Source organism: Drosophila nasuta, chromosome 2L (assembly GCF_023558535.2).
Source record: "Drosophila nasuta strain 15112-1781.00 chromosome 2L, ASM2355853v1, whole genome shotgun sequence".
NCBI classification, from domain to species: Eukaryota; Metazoa; Arthropoda; class Insecta; order Diptera; family Drosophilidae; genus Drosophila; species Drosophila nasuta.
In genome coordinates this window covers 16,499,928-16,513,810 of record NC_083455.1, presented here as the reverse complement: position 1 = coordinate 16,513,810, position 13,883 = coordinate 16,499,928, and the positions used below count along the sequence as shown (strand labels likewise).

At 37.5% G+C, this 13,883-nt stretch overlaps 1 protein-coding gene across 1 annotated transcript; it reads left to right on the top strand.

Annotated features, from left to right (window-relative positions):
• The first annotated feature begins 4,247 nt into the window (after nt 1-4,247).
• Nucleotides 4,248-5,697, top strand: LOC132798441 (casein kinase I). The gene has a single exon (XM_060810300.1). It carries the CDS (start codon nt 4,483-4,485, stop codon nt 5,572-5,574), a length of 1,092 nt encoding a protein of 363 aa, XP_060666283.1. The 5' UTR covers nt 4,248-4,482; the 3' UTR covers nt 5,575-5,697.
• The last annotated feature ends 8,186 nt before the right edge of the window (nt 5,698-13,883 follow it).

Sequence of the window (13,883 nt, the reverse complement as noted above, 5' to 3'; positions counted from 1 at the left end):
GTGATGAGCTGATGAAGAAGAAGTTGCAAAAAAGCAGCAGCAGCAGCAGCATCATAAAAATCCATTTTTATGGTCCCAGCAAACAGCGCTGCCTCAGTTGCCGTCGCAGTCGCTGCTTGCTGCTGCTGCTGCTGTTCTGGCTGGGACACACAAACCACCCCGCAGCCGAAAAACGACAAAAAAAAAAAGATTAAGTGAGAAATGGGCAAAAGGGGGTCACGGGGTGTTGATGCTGCTGCTGCTGCTGGGGTGGCGAGTACCAAAAATGTATGAAATTTTACTGCCTGCCAACGTCAACAGAAACTTCAAACTTTGCTGTCGCAGCCGCAGTCGCAGTCGCTGTCGCTGTCGCTTCAGCTGCTCTTCTGCAGCTCCTGCTGAGTGGCTTTGAGTGAGCGCGTGGAATGTTGCCATATGCCGCCATATGTACACATTTATACATACCAAAATCTGCTCTCTACACTCTCTTCTTTAGCTGACTGTCCTTGTCGCTCGCCCCGTTGCCTCTCGCTCTAACACACGCCACAGTGGCTGCTGTGTGAGTTGTTTGCGTAGCATCAGCAGCAGCTTCATGCTGGGTACAGTTTCTCTGCAGCAGCAACAGCAGCTGAGCGGCGTTAGGCAGCGACTGCGACGTTGACAGCGCAGTTGGCAATACACTGTGTCCGTCCCTTCATCCCAAGCGTCCAGACGTGCAGACTTTTGACTGTATGTGTGTGTGTGTGTGTGTGTGTGTGTGTGACTGTGAGTGTTTGTGTAGGGGGGGTGACCACTTTTTCGTGCTTGACGATGCCTGCTTCATGTTGTTTTTGCTGCTGCTATTTCTTTGATTGCCATCGCACAGGGTGCTGCAGCTTAAGCTGCTGCCGCCCTTAACGGCGATTAATCAAGCCCAATTAAATCAATATTAATATAAGCTTACTTTATATTGTAGTAAAGTCGGCTATCTCAAAGTTGATTTAACTATGCAAACACCCTGTATAATTAGAAAGTTGCAAAGCAAGTAGCATAAGGTGACTCTGATTTATGTTAATAACTTTGTCAAAGCTCAAATAAAACTCATGGCACACTCTGCCTTAATTACACTCGAGAATTTGCATAGCTTGAGCACCCTGTATGACCCTGTCGAATATGTATACTGAATAACTGAAGAGTAATTTTAGATTTAGTATTCTATTTGCCTAAACATATGCTGTAAGTGCTATAATAAGCATTAACTTACATTAAGGAGGAAGCCTTTAAGTATCAACAGCCTAGTCACCCTATATTTGCCGCCAATATTAGCGCTATACAGCCATTATCTTGTACGAATAATTAAAATCACTATTATAAGTAGTCGAAATTAAATTACTAGTACAGATAAATCTTCTTAGGCATGTAGACACCCTGTATTTAAAATAAGTAATGTCTAAGAGGCAGCAAATTAAACTCGTCACCCTGTATTTGATCCTATACAATACTCATTTTTCTCTATACGATATAATAAAATCAATATCAATACTTGAACTGATTATATAAATAGATACAAAAATTGGACACCCTGTATTTAAAATATTCAATGTTAAACAACGCCTAATAGGCTGCAATTTAGATTTAATAAGGCCAAAATCAGTATACGACCCGCATAGCAATCTTTTGCCATCAAATTGACAACGACAAAGACAAAGTGTGGCTCTCTATGAGTGGGAGTGCTGGCCCTGACACCCTGTATCTATCTAGCTGGCCTGGCTGGCTGGTCATATTTAAGTTTAACAAGTACATAAGCACTTGGCTTTAAGCACATAAACAGCGAAATGGAATTAAGTTTGCATAGCAAAGAAACATAAACTGCTACAATTACAATAACAAGAGGCGGCCCGCCTCCGAGCACAAAAAATTGAAACTAGTCTAAAACAACAAACAGCAGACAAACAAGAATAATAAAATATATACATATCAACACACACACACACACACTCATATCCTATAGAGAGAAAGCCTGTTAAAGTTTTTTTTTTATTATTTTGCCAATGGCACAGAGAGCAAAAGAGAAACGACAACAACAACAACAAAATAAAAGAAAAAAGGGGAAAAAAGAGAATTGAGTATGTAATTTATAATACCCTTTGTGCTCGGTGCTGCTTTGTGCTGGTGAAAAGTGAAAATAAGTATGTGCAACTGTGTGTGTGTGGGAGGATGTGGATGTGTTTGTATATGTCAAATACTTTATACCACACTCACACACACTCACATAAATGCAGTTGAATAGCTCTCGCGCGATGCTTTTTTCGCCGCTTGTCGTTTGTGCCGGGCAAATAGTTAAAACTAAAATAAATTTAGTTGTTGTCCAACACACACACGCGCACACAGGCACACACAAAAGATAGCGACGCCATTTTTGTGCACGTTCTTCGTCCCAAGTCGCAAGCGGCGCTGATAAGTATGCAATGCTTGTTTGGCTTTGGCTGCTGCTGCTGCTGCTGCTTCTTCTTCTTGTTCGTCGTTGCCATCGCACGAAATCTCATTATATTTGTTTTATTTTATTTGCTGCCACATCGTCCTTTTCTTCTTCAGCTGCTTTCTGCTTGGCTGTTACTTCTTCTCTTTTATTTTCGGCTTTTTATGTCTATTTTCTATGGTTTTGGCCAAAGTACTTTTCTATGTATACACCGACTACCGACTACTGACTTTGGGCCAGTTAACAGCCCAGCCCAACCTCCCCTTCCCCTTCTCCTACTCCTACTCCTTGCAAGCACATCATTGTCATCTACTTACTTACTACTACTTACTGCGTGCTTAGTTATTGTTTTAGTGTGGCCTTTTGTTTCAAAATTATTAACAATGGACTTTGCCAAGTGAAAGGTGCTTTACTGCCGCGGTAGACAGGTGACGCAAAGAGTGGGGGGGGCGGGTGTAGGGGGAAAGGGAAAGCTGGCTAACAAATGCTGGTAATAGCATTTAATGCACCTGCAAACATACATACACACGCACAAACACACAGACACTAGAAGTTAAGACGCTTTGTTCTTTGTTCCCATTGTCATATTGCAACGCTTACTGCAGCTGTTAGAGAGAGAAAAGAGAGTGAAAGAGATGGAAAGAGAAACACTTTAGCAGCGCGAGAAGCGACGGACGCAATCATCATCATCGCTATCATCATCGCTATAATCATCGTCGTCATGAGCGCACATAAGCCGCTTTATAAATGAAGCATTTGCCGTGTGTTTGTCCATTATTTATTATTTATTTTCGTTGCGCTTAATTTTCACTCATTTGAAGCGCTGCTGCTGCTGCTGATGCTGCTGCTCTTGTTGTTTGTTGGCTTTGTTGCGGCCTTGTCCATCGTCCTCTATCGTCCTTCGTCCCTCAACTGCCCCATTTCATTTAATTGCGAAATTGCAAGCTAATGATCTAATTCTATATTTATACACACTGAACACATTTGCATGATGTCGCATTAAACCATTTAAATTTATGTGATTCGCTGTTGAAATATTTAAACACTTTGCTGTCGAATTTACGATGAAAATAAAGAGGATTAAATATAGTTTATAAAAATAAAAATGCGGTTTTTCACATCTTAAGGCTTACCACGTTTATTTATTAATAAAGTGAATGTTCTAAATCTTAATTTCAATATTTACCAATCAAGTAAGAAGGCTAAAGTCGAGTGTGTTCGACTCTGAGATACCCACTACCCTTTTGAATCAAAGCAAAAGAGTGCCGTATTTAAAATTAACCGAATTAATATACCACCGAAATACTAAAATTGTACCGATTGATATATTTAGTATATTGATATACCTAATTCAAAATATACCATAGTGAGCAAAGTATACCAGATTGACAGCCAAAGCAATTAATCTCTATCATTTACAATTCGAATCTGTTCAAAAATGTAAACTATTGTTTAAGAAATACTGATAAATTTAAAATTAAAATTAACAAAATTTTATTTTTCCTAAGCTTTTATATATTTAATGGAATCGATGGTATGGTATCAAATTAAAATAATGTTTAGAACTATTTTAATTTGATACCATAAAAAGAATAAATTTTAGAAAAAATTTTCCTCCTTTTATGTCTAATTAATGTAATTTTGATTCTCATTTTTTAAAACAGCACAAATAAAACTCTAATTAAAATTTTTTTCAAATTTTGCAAGCCTTTAATGAACTGAATATCAAAGTTAATTTCAAAATTTGTGCCATTTATTTCTAAAAACTCCACAATTTGAAGGATTGAACGAAAAAAACGAACACGTAAAGCAAGCATAGACAATACAATACATGAGTTCAGATATTTATTTCGGTTTTTGAGTTAATCCAATAAAGAACGTTTCATACCAGCTTCAAAAGTGGTCATCCAATTGGATACCGCAGTCCCCAAAAAACAAAAGAAAGATATCAAACAATTTGATTCGCTGAACGAGTAACGATTAATGATCGGGCGTGCTCAGTAAAAAGATATTTGTTATTTACCTCTCGACGCAAACGAATTAAAATGGCATCGAGTCGTGTTAATCTTTCGAATTTGGCCCTCGAGAATCGTTTGGTTGGTGGCAAATATCGTTTATTGAAATCAATTGGCAGCGGATCCTTTGGCGAAATCTATCAGGGCATCAACACACAGGACGGCAAGGATGTGGCCGTGAAAATCGAAGCAGCCGACGTCAAGTATCCGCTGTTGCGTTACGAATCAAAGGTTTACGATCAGATCGGACCACACGCCGGATTGCCAACATTTTTGCACTATGGCAGCGAGAAGCGTTTCAATGCACTCGTCATGGAACTGTTGGGACCCTCGCTCGAGGATCTGTTCAATCTGTGCCATCGTCGCTTCTCCCTGAAGACGGTGCTGATGATCAGTGATCAGCTGTTGATGCGTCTGGAGTGTGTGCATCTGCATAGTTTCATACATCGCGACGTCAAGCCGGATAACTTTCTGATGGGGCTGGGCAGGCACAGCAATAAGTTGTATTTGATTGATTTTGGTCTGGCCAAGCACTTCGAGGATCCGGTTAGTCATCAGCATATTCCGTATCGCGAGGATCGCAATTTAACCGGCACTGCGCGTTATGCCTCGATCAATGCTCAGCGTGGTATTGAGCAATCGCGTCGCGATGATCTCGAGTCCTTGGCCTATTGCATCATGTACTTTAATATGGGAAAATTGCCGTGGCAAGGTGTTGTGGCTGCCAACAAGCAGCAGAAGTATGAAAAGATCTGGGAGCTGAAGCAGAGCATGTGCATCGATGAGGTGTTTAGGAATTGGCCCAATGAGTTTGCCCTGTTTATCAAGTACACACGCAATTTACGCTTTACCGATGCTCCCGATTATGTTTACCTGCGACAACTGTTTCGCTTTCTATTCCGCCAGCAGAATCATCAATACGATCACGTCTACGATTGGACACTGCTGCAGCAAGAGCAAAAGGAACGCGATCGTGATCGTGAGTATCGACGTCGTGCCAAGCAGATGCTCGAACAGGAGTTGGGACGTCGTCAGCGGGTGAAATTGCAACGCGATGAGATCGGAGATAGCAGCATTAAGCCGAAGCATAAAACAGCCGAAGAGCGAAGGCATCGCAAGTGAAGCACTTTGAAACATTCAAGTTTCTTTCAACGTGACACATTTGTGGCACATTTTAGTCAAAATTATTGAAAAAATAACTCATCGATTGCATATAATTAGTATATAAAAGATTTTATTGTTAAATTGTTTAAATGTTTTACATAGTTCAGTTTCCCTACTTTGCCTGCAAACTTCAAATAAATTAAAATTGCACAAGCAAATAAGCGAAAATTTCTTTAGAAATTATTTTGTTTTCGTTGAAGTTAGAAAAAGTAAAGTACAAACTTTTAGTCGATGGCCTTAGTAGCTAGCACTCCCTTCTTTTAGTAATAATATTTAACATGTAAATAAATAAAGTACAAACTACTTTAATTTCTAATATTTCATTTTGTTTCCTCAAAAAATTCAAACCAAAATATTCAATATCAACTAGAGAAAATTTATTTGTGTTAATTTGATATATTTTGTACTCTATTTAGTACTTGGATATATTTTATTATAATTTCGGTATACTCATTCAGTATATTTTAAGCTGTCGAGAATACTCGACAGCTACCTCACTTGTTTTATATTGTTTTTATTATTTCTACCTTGGTATAAAATTACAAAGCAAAAAAATCATACCAAATCACATTCATTTCTAATAATATTTCATTTTATATGAAATTTGCTGACCTCTTCCAAGTTTTTGGAGTTGATAAATACATTTTCACATAAGTTGTAAAACAAGCGAAACTCTCTTAGTTTGTTTTTTTTATTTATAACTTGGTAACTTGGTCACGAAAATTAGTGTCCAATAATTTAGACACAGAAGCAAAGCTCTTCAAGGTGTTTGTTTTTACTAGTGTTCTGAGTTCTTTAAAATCGTTATACTATAGGTGCTCAAACAAATTTTTTGTTAATTTAATTCAACATTGTTTCGCGTAACTTTTAATCAAATTCTAATGAAGCAAATTTATAGACGAAGCATCTTAAGCAGCAGCTTTAGATATTAGGTTTTGTTGTAAGTTCGCCAAAATCTTTAAATCTTTTCTTAGCGTTGACCAGTCAACTTCCAAATAAATTATTCGGCAAGCAGCGAACCAAAATTTTCTTATAATTAAGTGTGTAATTCTGGTTGCAAAGTGAAGTTAAAGAAAACTAACGTCACAAATTGTCATGTCCAAAGGACGCCACGGCGGGTTTATTTTTCGCTAGTTATTTATTGAGTGGCAGCCGCACACACACACACACACTCACACACAAACTAACACACAGAAACACAGGAAAAACACTTGCAAGTTATGCGAAAACAAAATAAATTTTACAGCAGCAGCGGCAGCCAAGACCAAAGTCCTGCCCCAGTCGGCAAACAAAACTGCACACAATACACTGGCAAATAGTTTATCCCCAGACCGCAGCAAGAGCTGGAATATTTTGCCATTTTTCTTTACGTTTTTGTGCGACGAAAAAATAAGTGGAAAAGTTTTGTGGGGAGAATGCCTTGACTGCTGGCGATGCGCGATGCTTAGAGTTCTGTTAAAGACGGGGTCGTGTCGCACCTGCTGCCAAATTAAATTGCAAAATAAAACAAAATATATTATAAAGAGAGAGAGTATATCACACACAAAAAAAGTTGCCAAGAAATACAGAAAACTGCGATGGCAAGGCAACTAAAAATACGTATATACATAGAAGAAAGAGAGCACAATGGAACAGTCAACTATGGCTATGACAGTCTGGCAATTTCAATAATTTATGATGCTTGCACTGTAGCGAAGGCACAAAATCATTTTGACATTTCCAGCAATTTTTCTTTTGCCCAAGCGCAAAAGTTTGCGCAATGGAAAAACATAATTAAGTGTCGTCTTGAGTGCTGCCCGTTGACGTGGCAAATAGTTGATGAACAGCGCAAAAACAGAAAAACAGAAGTAGAAAAAAACAAAAAAAATGCCACAAGACGAAGCAGGCTGAAAGTCTCGTTTTGCTCCTAGTTGCAACTTGTCGCAAATAAAGCGGCTTTTGACAACTGACAAGTAGCAAAAGTGGCGGCAAGTTGCAGAGTTTTAGCAGAGCACAGCAAAATGCCAAACTAATGTTGCAGTTCATCCGTTTTGGCTGCCCCCGAAACACACACACATGACAATTCCTCCGTCAACGTATGATAAATTGTTTCAGATGACAACGAGGACATCGAGACAACTTGCTGAAATGATGCGATGTGTTATGGAAATTCGACGTCCGCGATGACTGCAAATGTTGTTGCTTTCACCTCAGTTAAACTGTCAGTCAGTCAGTTCGTTCCTCGTGTAATGTAATTGCACATTTCGTTGTATGCATGCCAAATAGGTGTTTATTTAATTTGTAGCTGTGAATGGCATCCCAACACGTACAACACTTCGTTCACCTGCCTTTCTCAACTGCTGTCTGGTTCATTGCGACTATTCAAAAGTATTTTTGTAGTCTAGTGCGGCAACAACTAGTTGTCAACGCTGTGGCAAGGTGACATCTCTCTCCCTCCCTCCCTCTCTCTCTCTCTCTCTCTCTCTCTCTCTCTCTCTCTCTCTCTATCTCTGTGAATGACATTAAACAAACAGATCAGACAAATTTCACAAAAGTTACTCGAAGAATAAATGGAATGATGTTGTTGTCGACTTCAAAGTCTCAATTAATTACTTTTCACAAGCATTACTATGTCTAAATAATGAAATACTTGAGTTAGCAATTCTATTAAATCAGAAAATGCTTTAGAAGTTACAACCCAATAAAAATAAATTACATTTAAAAATATATAAAACATTTTTGCCAGTTAAATAATCAAACAAAAATTATGAATGTAAACTCGGAAATTGAAAAGCGTTGTAGACAATAATAAAAAATGGTTTTCTAAAATTTGTGAGCAATAATTTATAATACAAGGAAAACATCCAACAACACGTACATTGATTTTCCTAAAACAAAATTACGATTGAATAAAATGTTGTTCAATTTCATAAAAAATAATTTCAACAAACATAACATTTACTTTCATTGGCTTTTTCACCTAATGAAAGTGTTAATGAACTTTGCTTAATATCTGGTATAATTTGCTCTCAGTGGTATATTTTTTGAATGTAGTATATTTGGTATGTGGTATATTTTGTACTCTATGGTATATTTTGAATGTAGTACTAACCTGATATACCAAATAAAGCCTTCGGTATACTTTAGTATATTTTTCGGTACATTAACATAGTATATTTTTTAGAATATGGTTTTATTGAAAATCTGAAGCCGGTATCTTACAGTCGAGCACACTCGATTGTACATTTCTTCCTCTATTATTACCTTGTAAAAATATGAACTAAAAATAGAATTGATAGCTACTTATTAAAGTGCAAAATTTTACTCATTTATAATGCAAAAGCAAGCACTTCCCCATCTCATTAGCAACTTGTAGTTCAAGCATTTGAAATTATATTCTTGTAGCACAAAAGAAGCTTGCGAACTATTTAATTAAAATATATGCAACGCCCACAAAGTGAGAGCTTTAAGGATGAAATTTGAAGCAGGCTTGTAAAGATGTGCATTAAGTGCGGAATTAGCAGAGAGAGAGTAGAATAAAAAAAAGGGCAGACAAAGATTGTGGAATCATAATTTAAGCCAAGCCGAGGCACTTAAGGTGGGAGCAGGTAACCCAAGTGGCATCAACACGTAGCCGCAACAGCAACAAAACTCAACTAATGGTCGACAACAACAAGGCGAACAAAGTTTTTGCAGATTTGCTGCTTGCATTTATTTGCCAACTAACTGCAACTTACAACGTGCAACGCAATGAGATAATGTAAGCCAAAACCAAAAGTGGTGGTAGCTCACAAAGTTTTCACTCAAATAATTGCTTTCACGGGGGCCGCACTAATAGATGTAGACTTTCCTTCACAATCCCCCAACTCCGAATACAATTTGGCAGCTTTGTTGCTGCAACTATTTAATACTATGCCAAATGCGAACTACTTTTACTACATTTTACTACCATTTCTTCTATTTTTTTTTTGTTGTGTATAGCAGTAGCATGTATTTCTTGTGCTTTGTGCTTTGTGTGCCACATGCGCTTTGAATTATTTATTAAGAAAAGGGAGTGAGGGAAAGTAATTATGTGTAACGTGGCGTATGCGCAATGCTTTATGCCATTTTCAAAAGCAAAGAAAATTAATTAGTTTGCCAGCTGCAGCAGCCAGCCTGCCTGCTGCCTGCCTGCTTTTGTGGTTGACAAGCGAGCTGATAATGAATCGATTTGTTTCGAGTGAAAGAAGCGCACAGCAGGTGCGCTAACTTAAGCAGATTTCACTGTCTGATGGTCAGCAGAGGCAAGAAAAGCAAAATAACATCCTCCGCCTGCCCCCGCTAACACCTCAAAATGCCAAAATAACTTCAAGCTGTTTGTTTTGTTGTCTCTAAAGTCGTAGGTGGTAGCATCAGCAGCTGTGGGATAGACACAGAATCGAATGTCATTAAAATAAAGACAAGCAGTCAGTCCGGGTGGTGGCAACTGGCAACTGGCAGTCTAATAGTTTGTGTATGCTCCAGCATCATGTTGAGAGCTCATTAAAACGAATACGAATTTAATGGTACTTAAAGCGGAAATTGCCTGGGAAGTTTCCGCCATGGTAAGCACACAACAGCAACAGCAACAGCAAATGGCGCTCAGCCGATGCTGAGATCGAAGTCCCCACAACAAAGCTTTTACGAGCTGAAAACTATTAGAGACAGCAGCAACAACACACACACTTACGTACAAACGCTCACGCACACACACATACACACACACATAACAAGTCACCTGTGTGAAGGGTGGAAAACATTCTAGAGTTGCGCTAAAATGAAGCCATCGCACATTGCACATGGCACAAAAAACGATGCAAGCTCTGCAAAAAAAAACACCAGAAAGCAGCAATAAAAAAAATAACAAAAAAGCACAAAATAACAGTTGCAAATTTTCACTGATAAACAAGTCGAATATTGAATGCCTTGAATAAATGAAATACATTTAAGGTTTCTCCTTCTCTAATGATGATGCTCTTGATAATCCTTTCAAAAGGAACTTAAATATTGATGTTGGCCTTAATGCGGGCACGTGTCTGCATTTTGTTGAAGGCAAATTCTAAACTAAAGCAAATGCGGGTTTAATTTCAGCTTAATTCCACTTGCTTCACAAAACAAATTTAATAGAATTAAACTCAATTCAAAAGCATTAAGAAGCTGAGCAAATGTTTAAGAAGTATTTGTTCCTTTTATGCCGCCTCGCATAAATGTTACTTAAAAATAATTTCCATATTATTGATTTCCAAAGCATAAAAACAATATAAAAACCAGAGTTTAATTTTCGAATAAAACAAATAAAGTCATGAAATAAAATAATGATTATTTTTTAGTTCAATTCTTTGATCAATAAATGATCATTATTTAATAACTTACACATATCAAAGTACTTGTCAACAAATAATAATTTTATTCACTGATTATTTTTCAATTTGTATTATTATACCTTCTTTATTTCGATTTTTTTTTTTTGTTTTATTGTATAATCAATAAATAATCATATCCACTGAATAATGATTATTATTTTAATTACTTATTTTTTTCAAAACATTTTTCTTACACTCGAATAACAATAATTTATGATAATTTGAGATTTTTTTGTAAGATTTAGAATGATTAAACTTTTACACATATAATTGTACATATACATACTTTTATACATACATGTATTTTAAATTAACCAATTATATTTTGTATGAAACCAAATCGCTTAACAAATGTATAAGACACAACTTTACAGTAGAGTAAAACGTAAACCGTAAACAAGAACGACAACTGAAAGTTTGTGCTAACAAAGCGTAGAAAAAACGCGAACGCACAAAAGTATGCAATAATTTAGTGTCAGCTGCACTTGCCGGTGTTTATGCGCGTAATTAATAATGTCACAAATGCCATGGCAAATCTTAGATGCCCTGCCTCGAACTTGTAGTTAAACAGAGCACGCTCACAAAACAAAAAAAAAGAAAGAACAAAAGCAGCGAAACTGTAACTCAGCTCAGCTGACGAGGCGAAAAAGTGCGACGCCATTTTTTTGAGACGCACGAAAGTATGCTATAATTGAATGTTTGTTTGCATGGCGTGCAGCGCAGGTGTTTACGCCTCTCATTCTATCTCACTCTTTCGCTGTGTGTGTGTGTGTGTGTGTGAATGCAAGCATATGCATATTTTTAGATCTCTCTATATATGCTAACGAGTCTGTGTGTGTGTGGGTGTATGTGTTGGCGTTTTGTTTGAATGTGTGAGCTGGCAAAATGCTGGAAAATTTGCTGCATGTACATATGTGAGTGTGCATGTCAGCAAAGCGCCCATAATGGCAATACCATTGTATGTACTTTGAGTTTTCAATTTCAGCTTTTTGCCAGCAGACATACAGAGTGAAACAGACATAGAATGAGTGGAAGCGACAACGAGAGCGAGAGAGTGTGATATGTTGGTTGGGATTATGATGCGTATACTCAATTTGGTCATATGTCCGCGCTTTGGTTTTCGTATTTTATGCGCACCACGCGAACATCAAATGCGTTTTTCCGTTTGCTTGTTTCCCCTCCATTTTTTTTATGGCATTGTGGGCAAATAAAACGGGCTCGAGTTCAACAAATTGATTGCGTTTATTGAATCATATTTCAAAGTCAATTGTACCACATATTGTTTGTTGCTTTGTGTTCTATATTAAATTCTTTGCAAATCTCAAATGAACTTTTCTGAATGCAATAATTGAGGGACGCCAAAGAGAGAAAAAGACGAAGTAGAAAAGTTGAAGCGCATATATAAAGTCTCAACAGCTTTTCAAATTTATAATTGTGATGGTCCGAAGCAGCACGCACACAAATCCCAATCTCTCCCCAAAGGCGGACGTCGACTTATCGTCGTCGTTCACATAACAACCGACAGTCACACATAGACAGAGACCAAGAGAGACATGTATAGAAATACACCCACACACAAACACACACACACACATACGCACACTCAAAGTCGACTTTGAAGTGCACTTAGTTGCCAAAAAGTTAATAAAAATAAGTGCCTCTTGGCCATTGCCAAATGCCGGAGACCCAAAAAACATCCCGAGCATATGAAGTGGCGGCTTCAACTTGTAGTCCGACTTTCGGACATGGAGACTCGAGAACTTCCCCTCACACACACACCCGCACACACCCGCACATACACACACGCAGTCATAAGTAATTTAGGGATCCGGCGAGGGACAGCTGCAAACCGTTACTCTTATTACTTACTTACCCAGGCACGATGCTGGAGAAATACCACAAAACTTGGAAAAATAATAATAACAATCTGCAGAGCAGCCAGAAGCAAAACTCAAGTCCAACGATGCAGAAATGTTGTGCCAGCAATTGACAATAATTGCTGTTGGTAAAACATTCTTTACGCTCTTCGCTCGCTATGCAAAAAACACGAAATACGAAAAACGATAAACAAATGGCAAACATTGCTCAAATCGTTTTCGTTGTCATTTCTCCATCATCAACAACAATAAAAACATATAGCATACTTTTGCTGCTGTAAGCATGCGATCACAATTTTCAATTAAAATTCAAAATTAAAATGAGTGTAAATAAAGTCCTGGACAAATACAAATGTTAATAAAAAGGAGTTTACATTCTCTGGAATTTGCACGTGCGCGAACTTTGCCCCATTTAACATGCGATTTATGAGGGAACAACTTTCTGTATGTGTATGTGTTTGTGTGTCGAAAAACCCTCCTGGAAAATGTTGCTATGACCTAGGAAGCATTTTAATAAAGCAACGAAAAAATGTGCCAACTACTTAAAGAGACGAGTGAAAAGCCACAGCGAGGCTAAGACCCTGTAATCGCATTTCTAATTAAGTGCGAATATCCAGCAAACGTTCCAAACTCTCCTTAGCTTCTTCTTCTTCTACTTTTCCATCTGGAGACAGCAAATTGTGTTGTCGCCTAGTTTATTTCATCTGAAAATTTGTTGCTTGCCTTTTTTTTTTGCCTGTGCCAGCTGAATTTAATTAAATTTCTTCACTTCAAAGCGCGGGTAATGTGTAAAATGTCCCACCGACTAGTCAAAACGAAAGAAGCCAACTTGGCAAAAGGCGACAACAAAAAAAAATAATGGTTAAGCAAGTCTTAAAATTTAAGGGGTTTGAATGTGATAATATCCTATAAAATGAAGTACTAAAATAAAAATTGTATATAAAAAGAAAGAAGCTTAGAAACTTACTTACTTACTTAATAAAAAAATCCTATAAATAATAATACTACAGTATTCAAAAATAATTAAATT